At 33.8% G+C, this 24,928-nt stretch overlaps 2 protein-coding genes across 4 annotated transcripts; both read right to left on the bottom strand.

Annotated features, from left to right (window-relative positions):
• Positions 1-369: 369 nt before the first annotated feature.
• LOC114739708 (uncharacterized) lies at positions 370-2,091 on the bottom strand. Of its 2 annotated transcripts, none has more exons than XR_003739627.1 (2): positions 922-1,252; positions 370-619 (listed from the first exon to the last, which is right to left on the bottom strand). XR_003739627.1 is itself a non-coding variant. In XM_028927787.1 (2 exons), exons 1-2 carry the CDS (start codon positions 1,982-1,984, stop codon positions 595-597), a joined length of 369 nt encoding a protein of 122 aa, XP_028783620.1. In that variant the 5' UTR covers positions 1,985-2,091; the 3' UTR covers positions 370-594. The 2 variants fall into 2 exon arrangements, 1 of the variants encoding a protein (XP_028783620.1); XM_028927787.1 differs by lacking the exon at positions 922-1,252 and adding an exon at positions 1,641-2,091.
• An 11,801-nt stretch (positions 2,092-13,892) lies between these two features.
• On the bottom strand, positions 13,893-24,682 carry LOC114739692 (very-long-chain aldehyde decarbonylase CER1). Of its 2 annotated transcripts, none has more exons than XM_028927771.1 (9): positions 24,583-24,682; positions 23,688-23,911; positions 21,563-21,795; positions 19,050-19,269; positions 17,719-18,094; positions 16,395-16,703; positions 15,607-15,705; positions 15,003-15,176; positions 13,893-14,399 (listed from the first exon to the last, which is right to left on the bottom strand). In XM_028927771.1, the coding sequence occupies exons 1-9, from the start codon at positions 24,640-24,642 to the stop codon at positions 14,229-14,231; spliced, it is 1,866 nt and encodes a 621-aa protein (XP_028783604.1). In that variant the 5' UTR covers positions 24,643-24,682; the 3' UTR covers positions 13,893-14,228. The 2 variants fall into 2 exon arrangements, with proteins under 2 accessions (XP_028783604.1, XP_028783611.1); XM_028927778.1 differs by having other exon boundaries at positions 13,893-14,396; positions 24,583-24,681.
• Between the last annotated feature and the right edge of the window lie 246 nt (positions 24,683-24,928).

Below are 24,928 nucleotides of genomic sequence, written 5' to 3' on the forward strand. Positions count from 1 at the left end.
TCAAGCCCAAAAGTCCCATTTCAATTTCTCTTCTTCTTTTTTAACCAAAATTCCAGATTCAATAGTTCTCCCAATTCTGACATCTACAAGCATTAAAATTAAATAATTTCATCAAACTAAATCCTCTCTACTTCCATAACCCGAAACCATTTAACTATGTGCGTGTGTGTATATATCTATATATGTATCACTTTTCACTTCCAATCTGATTTTAGCTTCCAAACTCAGTCCTCGCGGCATACACACATAAGCATAAGCATGTGTATCTATATCTCTCTCTCTAATCTAATTTCAGATCCACTTCAAACACACGAGTTATCATTTATACACACACACACACACCCAGAAACATACTCTCCCATTTATAATGGCAAGTATCACAAAGAAGGGGTTGAGGGATACAAGGAATTTCAGAAAATGATTTATGCAATACAGAAGAGATAGAATGGGAAATGTGACCCAATCGAAGGTGCCAAAGGGTGTGACCTGAATCAGAGGAAGTAGCAGCAACATGAACTTGGGAGGTGGATTGAGGTAATGACATATCTGCATCAAGAATGTATAGCCCTTCAAGTAGTTTAGCTGAACCAATCATCAGAAAAGGATTGAGTAAGAGTATCTGGCACCAAGAGCGAGAAAACATGAGAAAGCAGTTGAGACTCAAAGTTAGACAGGAGACAGAAATGATGTTAAAGGAAAAATTTGGAAGGAACAGAACATTAGTCAAAACCAGATTATGAGATATAGTAACCGTGCCAGATATGGTAGAGATAGCATGAGAACCTGTAGGTAAGCTTACTTTGACAGGGGAAATTGAGTGGTAAGAGGAAAATAAAGCTAAAGAACTACAAACGTGATCAGTAGCACCTGAATCAATGATCCAAGTAACAAGAGTAGTGGTAGAAATAGAATTACATTTACCTGAAGATGGTATAGGAGAGGAGGTGATGTGATTAATTGAAGAAGGTGTCTGAGGCGAGGCAAGAAGACTGAGGAGGCGTTGATATTGTTCAGACGAAAGTTGAGGGAGAACTGAAGCTGTGGAGACAGTTGTTAATGGAGGAGTGGGGAGCAGGGGAGGCTTTGCAGTGGAATTTGCTTGAACAATACCAGAGTCTGGAACTGTAAGATTGTTCACCGCAGCAGAAGACCGAAATTTAAAGCCAGGGGGAAATCCGTGTTTCCTATAACAAGTCTCTTCAGTGTGTCGAGGCTTTCCACAGTATGAACACTGTTTAGAGAGACCATTATTCGGTTTGGCAGAGCGAGGTGGACCTTTGGCCAATAAAACCGTAGGAGTGGAGGGAACAGAGAGATGAAGTTCCCGTTCTTGTTGCAAAACAAGAGAGAAAACACGGTTAATAGGCGGAAGCGGATCAAGGAGCATGATCTGAGACTTGACAGAGGCGTACTGCTCGTTCAATCCTCTCAAAAACCGAATCACATAGTCCTTTTCTATATGAGCTTGAGCACTATCAGTAGATCCACAAGAACATGCTTTGATTGGATGAATATTTGAGAGTTCGTCCCACAAAATTTTCAACTGAGTATAATACTCACTAACAGTTAAAGAACCTTGTCGCAAACTATAAATTTCTTCCTGAATTTCAGCAATGCGGAAGATATCAGATTGGGAGTACCTTGATTGCAGATCTTTCCAAATCTCTGAAGCACTATCAAGCCAGAGAATGCTCTTTGCGATTGTTGGAGTGAGCGACTTGGTTAACCAGCCTTGCACAAGATTGTTGCACCGCTCCCATGCCGGAAAAAAATTGTCGGTGGATGAGGGACGAGAAAGAGTACCGTCGACGAACTTGAGCTTATTTTTTGATAACAGGGCCATCCGCATAGCGCGAGACCAGCCATGGTAGTTTGATCCATCGAGAGGAGGAGAGACAAGAACGAGAGCAGGATTCTCGTTGGGGTGAATATAGTATGGACTGGATTGGTCAATAGGAAAATCGGAAGACGCAGACGACGCCATGGAAGAAGCTTGGAGAATATCGAAGAAAGAAGAAAGAAAAGAGGAAGCGGAGAAAACGAGGACCTGAAGGTTAAAGTGAAGAGAGAGAAAAAGAAAGTGGAAAAGTCAAAAGGCTCTGGATACCATGTGACCGTATGTGGAAAAATGATGAGATTATTTTCATTAATGAGAAAAGGGGATATATATACAATAGAGGTCCGGTGAAATACATAATAGAAAGCCTAACTGAATTACATTGAGAAATAATATAACTTAACAGAAGTTACACTATACTTGACACCAAAGCTTGCAGAAACCATCAACCCCTGTTCGGCCATTAACAAAACAGACCCAAAAAATCCACATGCTACCAGATTTATCAACATGCAACACCACATTTTAACCGTACAAGCTTTAATCTTCACCCCTCCTTACTTATTTTATCCGTTTCCCTCGCTTTCTCTCACTAATTCCAAACTTCTTTCATCATCAACTTCCTATTTAGCCACCAAAAACAGAAAACAAGCATGGAAGAGGGATTAGGAGGCTCACCTTGCTTGATTAATTGGTTTGCATGTAACAAATGAACCTCCGATCACTCTCTTCTCCTTCTCCTCGGTGCCTTTCGTCTCTCTCTCTCAGATTTCAATCTCCAAATGAAGAAAGAAGGAGCTGCTGGTTTGAATCAAATAGGAAGGCTCGAAATGTCCATTATACCCTTCAACAAGTTTTTGTCTTCACTTTCATCTTTTTATTTTTTATTTTTCTGTAATTGTAAAATAAACCCAGAAATTAATTCACAATATTCTCTATGGATTTTTCTTATCCAGTAGTTTCCTTAACGCCTAAAATAATTTTCATAAAAGTTTTGGATAAAAAATTAATTCCCAACTATTTTTCTTAAATTTTCTAAAAAACACTACAAGAAAATAGAGAGTTAGCAGCGGAACATTTCTAGCGGTTCAAAAAAACCACTAGAAATTTCAGCATTTCTAGCGGTTTCAAGAAAAACCGTTAGAAATTAGCATCGCTTTAACCATACATAGTGTGGGGCCGCAACTTTCTAGCGGTTATACCCTAACCGCTAGAAACTCACAGCTAGAACCCTTCCCTTCTAGCGGTTTAGGTCAACAAACTGCTAGAGTCTTGTAATTCTCTAGCGGTTCCACAAACCACTAGTAATGGTCTAAGAATTTGTAGCGGTTTTGACTAAAACCGCTAGAAAATATTTTATGACCATTGCATTTTCTAGCGGTTTTCTTCAAAACCGCTATAAATTTCTAGCGGTTATTACAGAACCCGCTAGAAAATTTGAAATTTCCCGAGCTGCCCTATATGTGGAGGTGAACCGTTGGCCATTTGTAACGGTTTTGCCGACAACCGCTAGAAATTTCTAGCGGTTTTGCCGACAATCGCTAGAAATTTCTAGCTGTTTTGCAGGAACCGCTAGAAATTCGCTGCCTATATATACCCCCGCCGTCATTTTCACTGTTTCAGTCGTTTATGAAGCGAAGCTCTGCTGAATTCTCTCCACAAAACATATCCGAGTTCTGATTCAGTTGCAGATCCTTATTTTCAGGTAGAAGTAGTAATTTATTTATAAATAATTTTTATTCTTATTTTTATTTAATTTATTATATTTTTGCTTATAAATAATTTATCTTTTTATTTTATTTATAAATAATTACTATTTGTTGTTATTAGGATGAGTCGTCAGCCAGGGAAGGAGCCAGCTGATCCTGAGAGGGCTGGACCCAGTGAGGATCGCCGTGATAGTGGTCATGATGCTGGTGGGCCATTTCTCAGTATTCATGACTACGATCTCAGCGAGGAGGATATACTCAATTTTATGGAGCAGGACGATGTTGAATGGACTGAGGAGGCTCATTTTACTGGGGATGAATAACCCCATGCTGATGATTATGCTGCTGAGGAGGAGCAGGTTTAGGGGAATGAGAATCCCCAGGCTACGCAGCGTCCTGCTCCCAGACGTCAGACCGGTTTTGAGGTGGAATTTGTGGGTAAGTATTTATTTAACTTTTTAAAATTTGACAACTATTTAATTTATATAGGAAGTGTTTTAATTCATTGATATATAATTTATTTCTTAATTAAATTTTGCAGACTCTGAGGGGAACAGGTCCTATAGGAGGTCGACAGCCAGAAAGCTGTCTATGATGACGAGCGGACGGGTGGTTGTGTCGCTCAATGAGTTGGGCCAACCGACAAAGAAAGGTGGCCAGTTGTACAACCAGTATGTGTGCCTCCTTGGTCAGCAGTGGACGCTGTTCCCCATCTACGTGCAGGACTGGAAGATCACCTCAGAGAAGAAGCAGCAAGGTTGGGAAATGATGAAGATAATATAAAATTGTTATTTCTAATTTTTTAATTTAAATAAATGATTATATATTTTGTTTTCAAATAATTTAATTGTTTGATTATAATTTTTATTTATTTAATTTGTTTTTTATTTATAATATTTTAAAAATAATTAAATGAATATATATATTTTTTATTTAAATTATTTTATTGTTTGAAAATAATTTGTTATTGATTTCATTAATTTATTACTTATAATAATTTTAAATTAGTTGAGTAAAAATATATTTTCATTTAAATTACTCAATTGTTTAATTATGATTTGTTATTGAATAATTTATATTTCATTTATAATATTTTTAAGTTAGTTAAAAAAATATATATTTTTATTGAAATTGCTTAATTGTTTGTTTATAATTTGTTATTTAGTTAATTTATTATTTTATTTACTGAGTAAGTTTATTCTGAGAGAGGAGTTGAGGGCCGACACGATCAAGAGGCTTGGAGTGGCATGGAAGAACAGGAGGGCCGACCTGTGGAGGGACAAGAAAGGTGACGGGACGAGGCCCCTGCAAGAGATATTTGCAGATGTACCTGGTGGAGTCCTGGAGCAAGACTAGTCCAGTTACGTCTATTTTAGGATGACGGCTGACCAGATGATATGATAATATTGTATTAATTATAATTTATTTATTTTTTGTTCAACTTGACTAATTTAATTTAATTTTTTTACATTTTGCTTCAGGCTCTTTCCCGGAGAAATGCTGTGAGCGTCAGGCATCAGACGATACGTCATAGGGCTGGATCCAGGAGCTTTGCGATCACCTATGACGAGATTGTGAGTACTTGAAATAAATTTGTTAAATATGTATATGTATTTAATTTGTAACTAATTATTTCTTTCATTTCATTTAAAGAGGGAAAAGATACGGCAGGAGCGGGGATACATGGCCACTTATGGCGAGATGTAGCCGATGGTGTATAGACCTCGAGACGGGCGTGCATCGGATGAGGTTGAGGAGATAGTGGTAAGTAATAAGTTAAATATTAACATAATATCACAGTGTAAATATCATTTTATTCTAATTAACTTCTTTACATTAATTTTGGTAGGCACGGATAACTTAGGTCGATACCAAGTTGCGTGAGTCTCAGGGGTCTGCCTTGGATTCCACCGCCTCGCTTTTAGCGGGTCGTGGCCGGCCGCAGCACCCTGGTCAAGTTAGCGGGCTTGGACTTGGACCTACACCGACTAGGTTGTCCCGCTCAAGTGGCGCTGGCCCTTCATATACTGCCGGGAGCTCTCAGGCAAGTGCGAGAGCAAAGCGACTGGGTTCCTCATCCTCAGAGGAGTTGTGAGAGGAGCTCAGACAAGAGTTAAAGGCCAGCATCGAGGCCAGGGTGGAGGCTAGGATCGAGGAGCGTGATCGTCAGTTGCAGGAGCGTGATGCTCAGTTCCAGTTGCAGCTTGACCAGCTCTTGGCAGCTGCTACGGCTATGCGTCATGTGGTGATCCGTATGGCTCCAAACATCGCGATTCCTGAGATCCCCGACATACACCTGCCACCAGTCCCGCCCCTACCCCCCCATCAGCCAGTCCGGTCCCAGCACGTTGAGCGGCCTACCCACCCCCAGCAGGAGGATCCAGCGGAGGACGATCACGATGATGCTGCTTCTGCCCTCACCATGATTTTTCCTGTTTTCATTGTATAGGATTTTATTTGAATTTTGATTTTATGATTTTATATTCTATTTAGATATTTATTTAAATTTATATTTATTTGTTTACTTTATTTATTTATTTCTATAATTTTATTTATGTCAAGTACTAATTAACATTGAAATATTTATTAATTTATTACTATATAAACATTAAAATTTATTAAACATGTTAATTAATTAAAATATTTCTACAATTTATTTCTATAAATTAAATATTTCTATAATTATTTATTAATTTAATAATATTTATAAATATTAATAATTTCTTAATAATTTTGTTTATATCATGTGTTAATTAATACATTATACTAAAAATGTTATTAATTATTGCGTAGTATTTAAAATACTTTAGAATCTTTAATAATAAAAATATTACCATTTCTAGCGGTTACCAAACCGCTACAAAACTAAAGTGGGAAGCATTTTCTAGCGGTCTATAACGCTAGAAAATTCAAGCGAAATTCAAATTTCCCTCCTCAAATTCTAGCGGATTATTCATATGCGCTAGAAAATTAAGAAAATTGTAGCGGTTCCTAACCGCTAGAAATTTTATAACCATTGTCACATTGAATTTGTAGCGGTTTAACCGCTAGAAATCAAAATTCCGTTAAAACTCTAGAAATTTCTAGCGGTTGTAACCGTTACAAAAAATTGACCGTTACACATTCGTTGGCAACCTCCTTTATAAGCTAAAACACTTCAACTGAAATTCATTTTAACTTCTCTTTGAGCTTCCTGTGTCATATGTTCACGAAATTTGAGCGATATTAGTGATGGATCGGTCATGGATCAACTTACATCGGTCATCTCCGCAATACCTAGCTGGTCTAAGCTATTTTTAGATTTTGCTTTGCCAATGCTGCCGTAAATGGTAAGATTCAGTGTCCATGTCCTAAATGTAATTTCAAGAAGTGGCATCCCAAAGATATTGTTAGAGAACATTTGATCTTTAAGCCCTTCCCGTGAGAGTACGTATTTTGGCAACTACATGGGGAACGGCCAGATATGGTTGCTGAGTCAGTTCCAGTAGTTTCACTGATGGGAGTTCGAGTGGATGAAGCCGATGCCATGAACGATGCTGTGCGTGATGCTTTTGGTGTTCATGAAAGCCCGAATCCCAACGAAGATGAAGTAGAGGGGCCTCAACCGGAGTTTCTAAGAAACGAAACTGCTCGGGAATTTTTTGACCTCATGAGCGAAGCTGACAAGCCTCTTTATTCTGGGTGCACAAAGTATTCGAAGTTGTCATTCCTGGTGAGGCTGTATCATATCAAATGCTTGTGTGGTATGACTGACAAGGCGATGTCCATGTTGTTGGAATTACTGGGAGATGCTTTCCCCCAAGCTGAATTCCCTCCATCTTTTTATGAAGCAAAAAAGATTATTAACAAGCTTGGCTTGAACTACAAGAAATAGATGCATGCCCAAACGACTGTATGCTATACTGGGGAGATGATGCAAACAAGGAGATTTGTACGAGATGCAAGACGTCACGCTATAAGTCGGTACGAAGGGAAAAAGCAAAAGAAGAAACCGGCCAAAATTCTCAGGTACAATTTATTACAATGTGTTACTTGTTCCGTCTCTAAATATTCATATTTGAAATTCTCAATACAATTGATTATGATGTGTTACTTGTTCAGTCTTTAAATATTCGATATTTGAAATTTTTAATATATTATTTTCTTAGATACTTTTCTTTGAAACCACTGTTGCAAAGAATGTATATGTCATCAAAAATGGCTCAGCACATGAGGTGGCATGCAACTGAGAAAATCCAGATGGCAGGTTAAGGCACCCACGAGACTCAGAGGCGTGGAAAGCATTTGATGCGAAATTTCCAGACTTTGCCAATGATCCTAGAAATGTATGTCTTGCATTGGCAACCATGGTTTCAATCCCTTCGGAAACATGAGCACAAGTTACAGTATCTGGCCGGTGGTGTTAATTCCATACAATCTACCACCTTGGATGTGCATGAAGCAGAGCTCCTTTTTGCTTTCATGATCATTCTGGCAAGAAAGCACCAGGAAATGATATAGACGTATACCTGCAACCGTTGATACACGAATTGATCGACCTGTGGACGAATGGTGTTGAGGCATATGACTCATATGACAAGCGACTATTCAATCTCCGTGCAGCCTTGATGTGGACAATAAGTGATTTTCCTAGTTTGGGAACTTTGTCCGGCTGGAACGTGCATACTGGGTTGGCCTGTCCTGAGTGCAATTTTGATTCTGTGCAATGTCACCTTCCACACAGTCGCAAGTGGTGCTTCATAGGACATTGACGGTTCCTCGATTCCAAGCACAGACTTAGATTGCAACGGATTCGTTTGATGGGAAACAGGAGAAGAGAGATCCTCCTGTTACTTTGTCTGGTGTGGATATTTTGCGGCAGTTAGAAGATGTTAATGTCGAGTTTGGTAAGAGTGTGGATCCCGAACGATTGGACGACGATCTCGTGGGACATCTGATACGCAACCTATGCAATGGCGGAAGAGAAGCATATTTTTCACTCTTCCTTATTGGAATCTAATTTGCTACGACACAGTTTGGATGTTATGCACATTGAAAAAATGTGTGCGATAATGTGCTATATACGTTGCTCAATGAAGCTGGAAAGTCCAAAGACCATCTCGCAGCTAGAAAAGATTTACGGGCCTAGGGGAATTCGTGAAGAGGCTTGGCCTGATGAAAACGACAAGTTTCAACCAGCTAAATTCACCTTGACAAGCATAACAAGGATATCTTCCTCTCGACGTTGAAGAACATAAAAGTACCAGATGGATATTCTAGCAACATCTCAAGGTGTATCGATCTGCAGGCTCGAAAGGTTACTGGGTTAAAAAGTCATGACTCTCATGTTCTTATACAACAGTTACTTCCATTGGCCTTGAAAAACACACTTCCTTCTGATGTATCAGTGGTTTTGGTAGAATTATGTTCATTTTTCAAGAAGTTGTGTGCCAAGGTCTTGATAGCGGAAGAGCTTGATCAACTGCAAAATAAAATTATTCTTACACTTTGTCACTTGGAGATGATATTTCCTCCATCATTCTTTACTGTTATGGTTCACTTGACTGTCCACCTTGTTCGAGAAGCAAAAGTTGCTAGCCCAGTTCACTATCGATGGATGTACCCTATAGAGAGGTATTAGATTATCTTTTATTTCTGCCTCTTTAAATTTCACATTGTTCTTTCATTTGCTCGTAATTATTAATGCAATTTTAACTTACAGGTACTTGGGAAAATTAAAATCATATGTTAGGAATAAGGCATGGCCTGAGGGGTTAATAGCAGAAGGTTATTCCGGAGATGAGGTCCTAACTTTCTATTCAGGTACTTTGATGACATGGAGACATCTTTTAACCGCCCGCGTCACGTAGATGATTCTCCTCCTGGTCCTTCCACGTCAACTTTATTTCCTCCTGTTAGGAAACCAGTTGGAGGATATGAATTCTTCAGACTCACTCCTACAAAGAAACTCCAGGCACACAGACACGTTTTGATAAATTGCAGCCAAGTTGAACCCTTCATGCAGTAAGTATATCATATAAGCTCACTAGCTTTTACACTTTATATTTGTTTCTCACTGACTCTTCTAACAAATTACACTTTACTGTAGTGAGTTTAGGAGTTACCTCAGGCGTCAGCTACGGGGGCGTGCGCGTTCTGCTGACATTGATAAAAGAGTCCACAAAGAGTTTCCCAGTTGGTTTACACGTCGAATACATAATGACAACAGCCCATACACAGATGAATTCAAAGCTCTTTCTCTCGGTCCGTTAGACCATGCACGAAGGTTTACCGCATATAATGTCAACGGCTTCAAGTTCTGTACGGTTGGACGTGATCAGGGATTGCTTACACAAAACTCTGGAGTTTGCGGGACATTCGGAACGAGATGTTATGCTAGCAGCAGTGATGGCGATATGCGCTTTGGAGGCGTCACTTACTATGGAAAGCTAATTGACATTATTGAGTTACCAGCTTTTCACTGTGACACTGTTCAAGTGCTCCTGGGCAAATATGACAACTTCACGGGGACTCGCTACTGACCATTTGGGCATCACCTCAGTTAATTTCTCTAGACTTATTCATACGGGGGCATCTGAAGATGATGAGCCATATATCCTTGCTTTCGAGGCACACTAGGTTTACTATGTCGAGGACGAGAAACATAAAGATTGGAATATGGTCGTTCACCTCAAGCCACGGGATCTTTATGATATGGGTGATGGTGACATTATTTACGACAGTGAACCCTTCCAACCCTCGAATTTTGAAGACTTCTTTCCTCAAGGAGATGATAATTTGCCAATTATCAGGTATACGTCTTTTCTTAAATTATTTAAATAATTAACTACTAATTACTAATTTCTTCTAAATACATTATAATTCTAACAAATTTTTTTTAAATATGTCCTTTCAGGCCAGATGATGATGAAGAATAGCAGCATCCAAAATTTTTATTATTAAAAAAAAATTTCCTTCCATAAATACATATGTATAAATTAAAAATGGCATAGGTTTTTAAAAATAAAAAATAATAAATTTGTAGCAGTTGTATAACCACTACAAATTTATTACTGAAAATATTTCCCGACAAGTACATATATGTATAAATTAAAATTGGTTTAGATTTTTAAAAAGTAAAAAAATTATAATTTGTAGCGGTTATATAACTGTTACAAAATCTAACCGCTACAAATACTAGCGTTTAGCTATACGCTAAAAAATGACAAACAGCTACAAAATGCAATAAAACGCTACAAAAAAATCGCTACAAATGTGTCGCTGATCTCTATAAATATCATATCATCTCTATATTCATTTACTCCATCTCTTTTCTTTCCTCTCCTATTCTTCCTCATAATTCTCTCTTTTTTTCTTACTCTCTCATATGGTGGTTTCTTTCTCTTCACTATATGGTAAGTGAATTTTATTTTATAAGTCATTGTATTTTTTATTTGTTTTTACTTATAATTTACTAATATATTTATTTCTCTTTTTCTTTCAGATTTTTCTTCTTCACACTTGTCATGCCCTCCTCAACTTATTCAAATACTTCTCAACATAACACTTTAGGTTCAATATTACAAACTATCTCATCTTCAATTCAACTATCTTATTAAATATTCAATTCAATTATCTTATTAAATTAAATTCACTTGTTTTGACACACTCATAATTTAATTACATATTGTTTATTACAAAATTCAAATATATAAAATGTAATGCATAACGAATTATACAAATTAACAAAAATTCTCCAACATAATCTATTTAATGGTTTTTAAATTTATAATATTATATTTTCTAATAATGAAAAACCACAAATTTTTTTCTGCCTCGGAAAACATTTCTAGCGGTTCAAAACCGCTAGAAATAAAAAAATAGCAGGAAAATTTCGTAAAATTAAAATTTTGCTCCAAATTTTCTCGCGGTTCAAACCACTAGAAATGTTTTAGCGCCAATTCAAAAATTTAATTTGCCGGTAAAATTTGACTTCCCACGAAATTTCTAGCGGTTCTGGAACCACTAGAAATGTTGGCGCCATAATGAAAATTTTTAATTCCCGACAAAATGAGATTTGGTTCAAAATTTTCTAGCGGTTCTATACCCGCTACAAATTTTTCTAGCAGTTTCTGTCTGCTAGAAATTTCGTCTCCTACTGCTAGCGTTTTCTAGCGATTAAAGTTTCTAGCGTTTTGACTATACCGTGTAGCGGTTGCCATAACCGCTAGAAATTTTTTCTTGCGCTTGATTTTCTAGCGGTTTTTGTAACCGCTACAAATGTTCGCTACAAATAACATTTGTAGCGGTTAAAACTGCTAGAAATGTCTGACTTTAACTGCTACAATTGACATATTTTTTTTGTAGTGAAATAGCACTTAATTCCATAAATTAATCCTTAACACATTATAAGAATTTTATCCCTCAATTATCATCTTCTCCACATTAAATAATTATTCTAAAATTTTCAGCTCAAATATAAATCTCTAACTATTTTTTCTTGAATTTTCTAAGAAAATAGGCCATTTTTGCTTTCAAAAATTAAATTTAAAATTATTTAAGCTACTTTTGGGAAATAAACTTTTTCAAAATATTTCTAAGTCCTCAAATTTAATATTTCACAATTTTCCCAGTCTATTTAGGCCTTAAATAATTTTAAACAGATTCTTTCTTTTATACTTATCCTAAGTCAGAAAACTTAGAGTCTTACAACCGGTTCTTAATGTAAAAGTAGATTGACATTCAATTATTTGATCCTAATTATAAGATCTTAATTCACTTTGTCTTTCATATTTATTTATCTTTTAAGATAGTCGTTGAAGTAGCTACACATTATAGTTTTAGCTAATACATATTATTAGTAAGGGTATTCTAGGAAAGAAAGCACATATTTATTATAAATAATAACTAACTTAACTAATTTTCTTAATCTACTCAAATTAGTTAACTAGCTTTTCTTTTAAGGGCCAGAGGTAGTAAAATTCTTTTTTGTTTTTTTTTTGGTACAATTTTTTTGAGTTAACTGTTGCCATATGGCTTACCACCAATGAAACATTCAGCATGAAAGTTACTTGAAAATGTTTGACCGTCAGTTTACGGTGCATATGAATGTCATAATTCTGATTAGTAAAATTTATAATTACTGATTTCTTCTCTTCAGGTGTCCAAGCTTCTCAAAGATCCGTTTAGTATGAGAGAAATAGAGGAAAAGGAAAGGAGAAAAAAATTTTAATGAGCTCTATTTAAAAAAATTAAAGAAGTGGCATTATAAAATTTTGATGAAATAAAAATATAAGATAAAAAAAGGAAAAATTAATTAGAAAATTTTAACCCTACTTTTCTAATTTTTTAAAACAATTTCATTAAAATTTTCTCTCTTCTCCTTTCCCTTCTATTTTTCTCATACCAAACAGACTCTAAGACATTTTCATATTTGGAAAAAAAATAGCTTGCAAGCTACTTTAAGAACAAAATTTTGAATTTGAAAACTAACGACGTAGTCTTAAAAAGTACTTAGATATAAACATCAAGCATCCACAAAACCACTAAACTCGTATCCTTTCCAGTTATTCGAAAATATAATAAAGAGATAAAAATACCCGCTTGAAATTAAATCCCCTGAGAGGGAATTAACAACAGATAAATTTCTGAAAAATGAGTTAACAACAGACAAAGTAAGAATTTATATTTGAAATATGAATGCCTTATTTATAATTGAGATTCTCAAATTTGCAATTATTTAAATTATGAGTACTTGAAATTCATTTTACAAAACATTAGAGACCTAGATGTCGTTAATTCTCTTTCATGGGACCTAATTGTCATTCACCTAAATCCAAACCACACCAAGACACAAGGAGTACATGATATTTAAGGGTGTGTTTGGTATGAGGGAGGAAGGGACAAGGAGTACATGATATTTAAGGGTGTGTTTGGTATGAGGGAGGGAGGGAAATGATTTTAATCATTTTTTCTTATTTGACAACACACAAATTTTAAAAAGAGAGGAAAAAAAATTTTAAAATTTTCCATCCTACCCTCCTCAACCTCCCCTCCAAAATTGGGGGAATCTGGAGATAAATGACAATATTTTGTTATGTTGTGACCATTATATTCATATTTTGCCATGTTATGACCATTATATCCATATTTTGTCATGTTGTGACTATTATGCCCATATCTTAAATAAAATAATAGCAAAATTGTCCATATTAAAATATTTTTCCCTCCCCTCTTCTCTTTTTTTATAAATCTAAATAGGATAATATTAAAATCTTTCCCCTCCCCTCCCCTCCCTTCCATTAAAATCCCTTCCTTCCCCTTCCTCTCATTGAGCCAGACATACCCTAAGAGAGAACAAAGTCTCATAATACCAAGTTTCAAATTCATATTACATTATACTACCTTCATACTTAGCAAACTTAACTATAATATGTTTCTTATAAATAGATCTAAATCCAAACCACACCAAGACAAGAGGAGTACATGATGCTTAAGAGAGAACGAAATCCCATAATACCAAGTTTCACATCCATATTACACTATACTACCTTCATACTTGGCAAGCTTAACTATAATATGTTTCTTATAAACAGATCTAGAGTTAGAATGTTCCAACATGAGAAATCAAAAGATACGAGGTGGGCCCCACTTGTCAAGTGAAATCCCCCATTTGTCCCTTAAAGCTGCTGAAGCTGATATGATTAGTTTGATAGGTGATTGAGAGGTTGAAAGCCATGTTGAAGAGCTGCCTTCCAAACTTTGTCAGTATTGAGCATTGCATATCCACATTCATGCTCACTCCATCCTTCTAAAGCATGCACTATTCCAGCTATTCGCCATGCGCTCATTACCCTTCTTGGTAACCAGTTCTGCTAACCATTTTAAAAAACAAAAACAAAAACAAAAACAAAAAACTTTTATTAGTATGTATACCGGCCCATATATAGGGGTGTTTGGATAGAAACCAAACCATGGTTTCAGAAGTAATTTTACAGTATACGAAGTAAATATGTGAAGGAATTTATCTTAATTTGCGGAGAAGTGCTTTTCAAAAGCACTTCTTATGCCATCCAAACACCCCGCATCTCATATTGGACTCTTTGTAATGCATGGGACCCACACTATCTTGTTATTTCTGAAAAAGGGTTGATACTATTGTTAATCCTTACAATTTGATTGAAATTTTGATTTAAATTCATGAAATTTCAAATCATGACTTTTAGTCCCTATAAATTTATTGGACTAGTTTAATGGTGTTAACTTCTAGCTAATGTCGTTAAGCAACTACCAAAAACCAAAATTCATTGAAAGTACATGGACCAAAATCAAAATTCATTAAAAGTATAGGGAAAAAACGAATTTTGGTTTTAGTCTCTACACAAACACCAGAATCAGTTCTCCAGACAGTAAGGATACCAAACAATGGTATATGCCCTTTGAAAAATAATTAAAGAGGAGGAGATCAGTGAACAAACCTCACAAGAATCAACATTCTCAAGGGACAAAGGAGTTAGCATGGCTGGAGTGCAGTGGTATGAGCAATCCTTGCGATATTTGATCGGTGGGAGTTGTGAGTATGGAATGAAGGTTGTTCCTTTTGGTGCTTTTTGTTGTTCTTCTTCACTCAATCCATCTCCCACTAGCCATATCTATCCATGCAAAAAAGCCAAAAAAAACAAAAAACAAAAGAAGAAGGAGAGAAAATAACAAATTAAATTTAACAATATTTTCATTTCGTCCAGAAATCAAATAGAATGTTATAATAGAATATATATATATATATATATTTATGTAACGTTCCTATTCAAATTTTGGATTTAGTATGGTTGGTAACTTTTCTATCTAATCGGAAATATTTTTACTATTATTTTGACCTGTCACTACTTATTGTTATGTAAATTCAGACCCAAACTTAACTTCAAAACGAAAATTATTAGTGACAAGATTAATGAAATTAAACTCATGAATACAATAAATCCATGGCCATGTGATTAATCACTGATTTGTAGTTGTCTATCTAAGAGATTATTAATTCAAACAGAAGATGAAACTGAGAGGGTTCGTTGTATTAATTATTACCTTTTGAGAATAACTTTTAGAGATAACCAAATTACTTCCACATTTGTTGTTGAATGAGTTTTTTAGCTTCATGTGCTCCTCCTCATGCACAGTAGCTACCTGAAATACACAAGGAGCAAAGTTTAAAGATACTCAAGTTCAAAAAAGGAAAAGATAAGATAAATTTTATTTGTAATTTTTTTTTCAGTTCAATTCCTCAATTGAGAGACTTATTTGATTTAGATAGTTTGAATTTTAAATTTTTATTTTGATCTAAACTATCATTTTTGTAAAACATTCAGTGACAAGATTGCTTTGATTGTAAATTCTATCTCCTTAAAAACAACAACAAAAACGTTAAAAGTTGAAACATAGACAATGTAAATTAAATCTTAAAAATCGAAACATAAACAACTTAATTATGACAGGATATATTGTTTAATTGAAAGTATTTAATTTGATATCATCAGTGCATGATCTAAAACTTTAAGATACTCTCTTGATACTCTCTCTTGCCCTAAATTTAGAAGTTAGATAATTAATTTGCAAACATTAACAAAATTAGTTAAATTAATTATTTGAAAAAATGTGTATTGGTTTTCTTAAAGTATTTCATTTAATCATTTACATTAAAAATTATTCCCTTAATAAAAAATACTCCTTAATATATACGATCAATAGGGGGAGTTTAAAAAATATATATAAATTTGGGAGGCAAAATAAGTTTAGATCTTATATTTAGGATCGAAGCAAACTCCCACTATTATCTATTAGATTTAGGACTGAAGAAAAATAGTGAAGAAACTGACCTGAATACCCCTTTGGCACAAATTAAAGGCAAGGGCAGAAGCAACTTTGGTGAGTTTGCCTCTAAGTAGGACTTGAATTGTTGCCTTCGGAATATTGTGAAGAAGCACAGCAACAGCCAGACTGCTTCCATCAACCACCTTAACATTTAGCTTTGGATGCTTCTTTAGATAGAGTCCTCCATAGGTGTTTAGCTCTTCTTCTTGATTCATTAAACCCAAGCTTATCACTTTTGTTCCTTTCCTATCTGCTTCCACTATTGCCTCCTCTATCACTCTGTTTATAGCCACTTTTTGCCATTGCATTAAGTACTGTAAGTTCATGAATGAAATTATCAACATATAAATATATATATATATATCTGTGTGTGTGTTTGATATATAAATGCAAATAAATCAACTAATTAATTAAGAGTGATAAATTTGAGTGAAACGAATATATGATAACCCTTAAGAAAGGTGAATTCTAGACTTGATAAGACCACTTCCTCCTATTTAGGACAGTTTGAGTTAGTTACTAGTACTCCTCCGATCCTAAATATAGGACACATTTTGTAGTGTAAATTACACTACAAAATGGATCATATATTTACGACCGGAGGAGTATTAAATATCAAATAATTATTTTCTTAGAAAACATGATGGAAATAAACATACAACCTTAAATTTCTAGACCCTACTACTTTAATTTGTGAATAAGTGAAAAATATGCAATTTATTCAAAATACTGCTCCTTATTTAAGACGACGGATTTAGACTGAATTAGTTGGTTATGTTAGATAACATATAATTTTTCCCAAAAAACTAATGAAAATAACCATACTATGTTAAATTTCAACCATATTTCCTCCTGTCCTAATTATAGAGCAAAGTTGACTAACTCTAGCGTTGTTAAAAAGTGACAGTAAACTTATAAAAATAAATGTGTGACTTTCCAATTCTGCTCTTCATTAATTAAAATTAACGACCATCACAATAAAATGCTATCCAAATTTAAATATCAACAATTTGTTGTAATTAAGGAGGGGTGAGATTTAAAAAAATTAACTACCACATTTTTACCCTATATTTAAGACCAAATATAGGACTTTAAATCTTCTTTCTATAATTAAGATGAAAGGGAGTTTTTCTTCAGCATTTGAATAAGTGAAAAATTTGCATTTTGTTCAAAACATTAAGCATAAACTTCACAACAATTGTTTAAAGAATGAAAATAAACACACACACACACACTCTCTCTCTCTCTCTCTCTCTCTCTCTCTCTCTCTCACACACACACACACACACACAAATTAAAACACGATTGAAATTAAATTTGGGAGCTTACTTGAATGGTGTACTTGGGGAGGACCCAAGTTTGAAGCTTGAGTTTATCAAAACGATTTCTCTCCACTGTGAAGGTACGACCGTAGACCCAAGTGAAAATCATGGACCACAGCGTTAGAGGCCACATTAACTTTAGATACCACTTTGATGTGTGAGGTTGTGAGGCCAAATATGCAAATCCAAGTCGAAGATGATATACAGATTCAGGAGTTGTGAGATGTGTTAGGTGCACAACATCTGGGCATTCTTCTTTCCTTTTAAGTGCACTTTCATGTAACTCATCTGTTGATTTGTCCACAGTTCCGTATATGTAATCATATAATGGCATAAACAGAGAGTAGTTTGTCCTGAACTGTGTGTGGTGCAAAGAGTGAAACCTGTTTGGAAAAAACGCACAAATCAAATAATGCATAATTGTTGGTGCAAATTTGTGTTTGATAATTAAGGTATAATATCAGAGTTTTTTTTTCTTTTTTCTTTTTGAAAAAATAGACTTGTAGCTAATTGTGTATGGCAAATTAAGCAGCTACCTGTTGAAGGGGGAAAAGGAAATGGGACAAGCATTTACGTAACGTCAAAAAAGAAAGAAAAAAAAGAGCTACTTGTCATTCATTAATCATTGACAAAAATATGTATTAAACGAATATATGCCTCATAATTCTACCAATTTATTATGATAGGTCAACTGATTTGCCAGGTTGTGTTTTTGTTTTTTGTTTTTTTCCTGATCTGTCCTTCATGTGTCCCAGTCAAGTTGGCAATTTTTGACATTTTCTCACACAGACATCACCCTGCCCTGAGGGTGGGACCGGAAATGATGTTAGTGTATTCCAAAAATTAAGGAGTGATATGGAAAAACAAAAAGTAAAGCAGCTATACATCCATAAATTACATAAAGTTGTCGTGTCAATAAACTTATAACATAATTATGTGTGTGTATGTAAGCTCTTTGTAAGCGGAAAATAATGAGTTCAATCTTCTTTATAATTTCATATCTTTTATGACTGTTTCTTTAATTTAAAAAATATAAACTACATAATAAAGTCACATTGCTTTTAAAAAAAAAAAAAAAAAGCGGCCACTAACCTTAAATTTGGTATATCATATAATTGGAGCTTCAAAATCAAAACCTAATTATTAATTCAAATATATATATCTTTTTAATTAAGAGATACACATTAACAGCATGTGATTATAAACGGGATTGAAAGCATGATTATATATATTGGAAGTAGCATTAATATTCACAAAAAACTGTGAGTTTGAGGCAGCATGAAGTGTGAATGCATGAAATAACTATATATAGTCAATAATAGGATGGACTAGACTTACGTTGGGGTGTACATGAGATATTTGAGAGGAGGAAAGACGCGAAAGAGGAAGGTGGGAATGAGCTCAAAGTTGCAGTGACCCATATTGTTCATGAAGTCAATGAAAGTCAAATAACCGGCCAACGCCGCCACCGATGCCGTGCCGGTCACCACTACCGTCATCATCGGTATGGCAAACAACAGGAAATACGATATGTGCTCTGCAAATGGGTGGATCACGGCTGTACTCCGCCGTACGTATATCATCAACCCAACAAAAACCCACCATCAATATATATATCTATATATAGCAATATAGACACACACAAAAAATTTAACATAAAATAAAATTGGGCAATTGCCCTTTCTAATTTCTATATATTTTTCATATAAAGTTTGTTCATCAAGATTTCTACATGTGAACGAGAATTTCAGTGTGTAGTACATAGTCCTTTCGTCTTACCACTTTCTGACTCCTGTCTAGTAAGTTACATTCGGTTAATTCTCACAGTTAAATGATTAAATATGTATTAAATTGATAATTTTTTTTTAGTTTATTCTTATTAAAATTTTCTCTCTCTACATTCACAAGTCATTCCCACCTCTCTCTCTCCCCCCTCTCTTTCTAACAAGAATTAAGAAGAGCAAAATTAAAAAAAAAATTATTTATAACAATGGTAGAAAAAGGTGGAAGAACAATAGCAGAGAAAATGACATAATTTACATGATTGGTATTGAATTTTACTCTTCTGATCCTTAATATAAGACCTATTTAACTAATTTGATTAGATTACGAAATTGTTAGTTAATTATAAAAAATATGACATATTTTTCCTAAAACACTATAATTATCTTTCTTAATATCTTTCCTCCCTCTTCTATTTGATTATGGTTGAGAAAGTATCCATGAAATAATTTAGAAAAAATTGATAAATATGAAAAATATGCTTTATATTTAGAACTAAAATCAACTTAACAATTAGGTCCTATATAAAGAAACGAAAGAGTACTACAAATATGAAGGGTCTCATTAATATTCACATAGAAAAGCAAGTTTTGGAGTTTTTTATTACTTATAACTTTGGTATATCTTGTTACAAATATGGTTTACCTCATTAATATAATATTCACAAAAGCATGTTGTAGTTTTTGTACTTAGAATTTTCAAGTAATATTTGTCTTATTAATTCTTTCATTTCTCTTTTAAATTGACCTTGCACCGAAATAGTACTCTATTGATTTTCTTCCACTGTGCTAGAAGGACCATGATATTAATGAAGTGTGTGTGCACACCGGGATATTTATCTGTCAGTGGTTATTATTTTCTTTAACTTTTTTTTTTAAAATTTTTACTCAGCTTTTTTTCAATATATATATAAATATATATAATATCACCTGCACGCATCTGCCACTTGATGTTTGCTTCAGGACAGAATTTACATTAAAATTAAAATTGAAATTTGCACACCCACTCAAACGGTTCATATATATCTCGAACCCCATAAATGACAGAGACAAATGCATGCAGCATTCTGCCTCATTGGCCAACCATGCCCCATAAGTCAACTCGTGTTGTACTTTTGACACAGCGCATTAAAAACTCATGGATCCACGAGCCTCAATTTCTCACATATATTTAAGGAATTTTAGATTAATATCTTAAAATATTTTGTAATAGATTTAATATTTTAAAATATTTTTAAATATGTCTAACATCTTAAAATATTTTTTATTTTAAAATGTTTTTTAATTTTGTAGTGGATTTAACATTTTAAAATATTTTTTAAATATGTTTAATATTTTAAAATATTTTTTACTACATCTAATATATTAAAATATTTTTTTAGATGCATCCAGTACTGAAAAGAATTTTTTGATGCACCTATGACCAAGAAAAAAAATACTTCATAACACTTGATGCACTCGAAAAAATATTTTAAAGTATTAAATATATCTTAATCTTGCATTGAATTAAGAAAATAAAATGTAGATATTATAAATTGAAGTTCTGGTATTAGCTAGCCCACGATTATTATGTATTCAGCCATCTTGTGACATACTATTAATTATTTGAATCTATTCTCTAATCTTAAAAATAATGGGCCCCACTGAATAATTTTGTCGCTAACTGACATGCGGCCCCTTGAGAATTAGTCCGATGTACTTTCTCTAATTTTTAAATACAAGAGCAAATCATAGGGTTTGTTTTAATTTATTTTTAAATATAAAATCTTAATTTATTTTATCTCTCAAATTTAAAACATTTTTATCAAACTATTCCTTCGAAATGTACATAGTAAGAGAGTTTTTAAAGAAGGACATGGTTCCAATGCAAATAATGATTGAATATTTATAATATTTTTTTATAAATAATTAATTTAACTATTTTTTTTTATTTTTTCAAATTAATAACCTAGCTTTTATGCTAATGATTGGATATGCACAGAACGGACATAAATAGATGTGTGAGTGTGCACAACAAAGATGGAAAATATCAAATTAATTGAAGAGATGAGATAAATTAAAGGGACTCACAAGTAATGGGCTCAGTGACAATGGAAGAATGATGATGAGAATGATAGCGAGAATAGAGAAAATGGTGATGAAGAGCTCTGTGAAGCCAATAATAAAGAAACTCCACTGGACCAGCATGTAACAATATTGTGATCACCACACCATCTGTTCTCCATAAAGGTATCTGAGATGCCCCTTTCATGGTTTGGTTTGCCAAATAAAATAATATCCCACCGAATAATATTTGGTCATCCCTGCATGCAAATTAATTAAGTAAATCAATAATCTCCAAATGTTTTAATAAAATAACTAGTATATTTATATATTTTTAGGGATGAATATAGTTTAGATGGATAGCTGTGCATGCTGCTCAAGTGAATTAATTTTAATGTATAACAAGAAATTTCACCTATTCTAATGCAACAGGTTCAAAAAAACAAAAACATACACATACTTGTATTATTATTTTAAGGACAATATAATATTTATTATTATGTCAAACCCTAGTCACACTTTGATGTATGTTCTATATGAGTTTAGCACTAGATGATGATACTTGACATGGTTATAAGAAACTTAATATAAGTTTTTTTTTTTTACCAAGAGATATAAGTTTTTTTTCCTTATTAGACACATCGTAAATAATATAATAGAGTGTTATAAATTATTCTTTTATACTAATGAGAATGCTACTGAAAATACCTTCATCCATGTTAGCAGAGTTATGAAACTTACTTGGTACAGTGTGGTTGGTGAAACTACTCAGTAAAAAGTACAACATTGCTAATTAAGCCCGCTAAAATATCCAAAGGTTCCATGTCAGTGAGTAGCCTTTCTTCCCTATAAAGGCCTCAGTAATAATTATGCCGACTATGTACGGAATACAGAAGCAGAGTAAAAGAGAATGCTTTTAGTCCACTTGAAAATTGAAATGCAAAGATACAAAATTGGTTCACTTGTGTAACTTGATTCATGCGGTGGAAAGAGAGCCTCCTATTAAATTGGACCTATCTCCTCTCATATTATACATATATATATATATATATATATAAATATATCTACATCTATATCTTCTTGCACTTGCACCAATAGACGGTCCCCTCTACACAGATGGATTTCCCCCTCAGCCTGTTATGCAGCTTCTTTCTTTTTCTTTTTTTAAATTCAAAGGTGGCACTTTTTTTTATCAGCATTCAAAGGTGGTACTAACCACAGCATATGAGGAGATTCGAAATCACAACGTTTTATTTATAAGAATAACTTAGGTGCCAATAAACCACGAGACCACATCATTATTGGTAATTGGCTCAATCTATATATATTCACTTTGTGTTAAACTCATATATTGGTATATATTAGAAGGATCAATACTCACCACTTTGATGTAAACTTTAAACTCATCAGATTTGGATCATTTATATCTCATTTGAATGATTCAGATTTTATTTTTTTTGTTTTTATTTGTTTAAAATAATTATTTTAATATGTATAAAATCTAAAATAGAGAGTTTCTTAACTATCATTCTTTCAAAAAATAACTTTTATTTAAAAATAATTAATTAAAAATTTTAAATTTAGACCGTTCAAATTAAATATAAATAGTCTAGATCTGATAAGTTTAACGTGCTCTAAAGTGATGAACATTGAATCTAATCCTTAATATAAGATTTCGTTTGATTTTTATTTTGGTCCTAAATATAAATCTTAATCCACTGTCTCTCATATTTATTTTTTTCCCTCAAAACAGCCTTTCTAATAATAAGAATTCTAATCAATAAATTTGATTTGTAAGGATCTTTTAGAAAAGAAAACACATATGTATTACAAATAATTAACTTAACTTATTTTTTTAATCTATAATCTATACAAATAAACTAATTAACTCTTATATTTAAGATCAGAAATAGTATAAGATAGCTCCAACTAGTTTACCATAATTAAAAAGCTGTTAAGTCATTAAATTTATTTTAACATAAAAAATAAATTTATCCTTATTTAAAATTATGATTTATACTTTTTTTTTGTAGATAGGAGAATGATATAGATTTAGAATATTCTACATATAAGAGCTAGTAGGGAATAAATTTGCGTTATAAACTATTATATTTATGATATAATTTAGAGATGAAAGTGAAGCTAATCTAACCAGTCTCTTTCGCGATCAACTTGATCGAACTCAATGGCTTTATCAACAATCCTGGAGTTTCCTTTTGCAGTTCGATAGCGAGAGAGAGTGATCCAAATCTGATTGTGAAGCATCCGCCATAGCAACAGAGGAAGAATCAGAAAGTTTGCTAAGTCCCTTTCACTTTCCTCCTTCACCATCCAACTATATGTGCTCTGAATCGCCCATGGTGCCAATATCACATACTGCCAAAAAACAATTCCAACTCTGAGATGATATATATACATATATGTGTGTGTGTGAACCAATCACATAAAGACACAATCTGCTTTCTTCAACACAGAAAAATCTTCAATAATGTCATGGCCCTTTCGTGTGTATTTTGTGAGGTAGACACAGAGAGAGAGAGAGAGAGCTGCAATTATTCTTCCTGAAGTTAGGAATGCAAAGTACTGATATTTTATATTTTATAGAACACTACTGATGCTAGCCCATCCGACATTTAATATAAAATCTATTTTTGTAGTACAAATATATTAAATATACACTAGGATCTCATATGATTTGAAAATAGAGGAGTTCTAAGATACTGCATAGTTTGTTGAAGAAATATTTCTGTGTGTTTAGATTGTATAAATGAGGACACGGTGTAAAAAATGTAGCAGATGAGTGTAAACTACACGATGAAACAGCCCCCTAAGCTGAAAGAACAATAAATAAAATGATGGCAAATTTCTTAAACACAAACATCTCTGTTATTAGTGCCCTTGCTCTCTGGTGCTTCTCTCACAGGGTGTGTGTGTTGTGTGCATTGTGAGTGTGAGATATATATAAATATATATATATAGAGAGAGAGAGAGACAGAGAGAGGGGGGGGGAAGAAGATGAAGAATAATGGGTTAAGGTTGAAACTAACCTTAAAGCTTCCAAGAGGCTTCCATGGCCAAGCAGTGAGGATTCCAGGTCTTGAAGCCATAGTTTTAGTGTCTGTCTATGACTATACTTTGTTTTGGTGAATCAGAAGGGCAAAGACAGACACCTATATATACACACAACTACACGCACACTCTTAGGAATGAGTTGCTTTCCTTGAGACACTTTGGCGCCTGGCTAACAATTAATGTACTCAACTACCCACGGCAAATTCATCAGATCAAGTCAGGCCAATAGCTCATACGTTTTGAAATTAAAATAGATTAAATTTTTTTTATCACCAAAATGTAATAACAATAAATCACTCTTCAAAATATTCCAGATCAAGT

This window comes from Neltuma alba, unplaced genomic scaffold (genome assembly GCF_004799145.2).
Source record: "Neltuma alba isolate B1F8T4 unplaced genomic scaffold, ASM479914v2 tig00000477_pilon, whole genome shotgun sequence".
Taxonomy (NCBI): Eukaryota; Viridiplantae; Streptophyta; class Magnoliopsida; order Fabales; family Fabaceae; genus Neltuma; species Neltuma alba.

Bases quoted from the DNA above. Each gene is read 5' to 3' on its own strand.
- LOC114739708 (XM_028927787.1), bottom strand. From the start codon at position 1,984: ATGGCGTCGTCTGCGTCTTCCGATTTTCCTATTGACCAATCCAGTCCA. The intron at 620-1,640 runs GTACTCCCAATC...TCTTGGTGCCAG, and splicing joins TGGAAAGATCTGCAATCAAG to ATACTCTTACTCAATCCTTT.
- LOC114739692 (XM_028927771.1), bottom strand. From the start codon at position 24,642: ATGGCTTCAAGACCTGGAATCCTCACTGCTTGGCCATGGAAGCCTCTT. The intron at 23,912-24,582 runs GTTAGTTTCAAC...GTTTTTTGGCAG, and splicing joins AGCCTCTTGGAAGCTTTAAG to TATGTGATATTGGCACCATG. The intron at 14,400-15,002 runs GTTTGTTCACTG...TAAAATGGTTAG, and splicing joins AGAATGTTGATTCTTGTGAG to CAGAACTGGTTACCAAGAAG.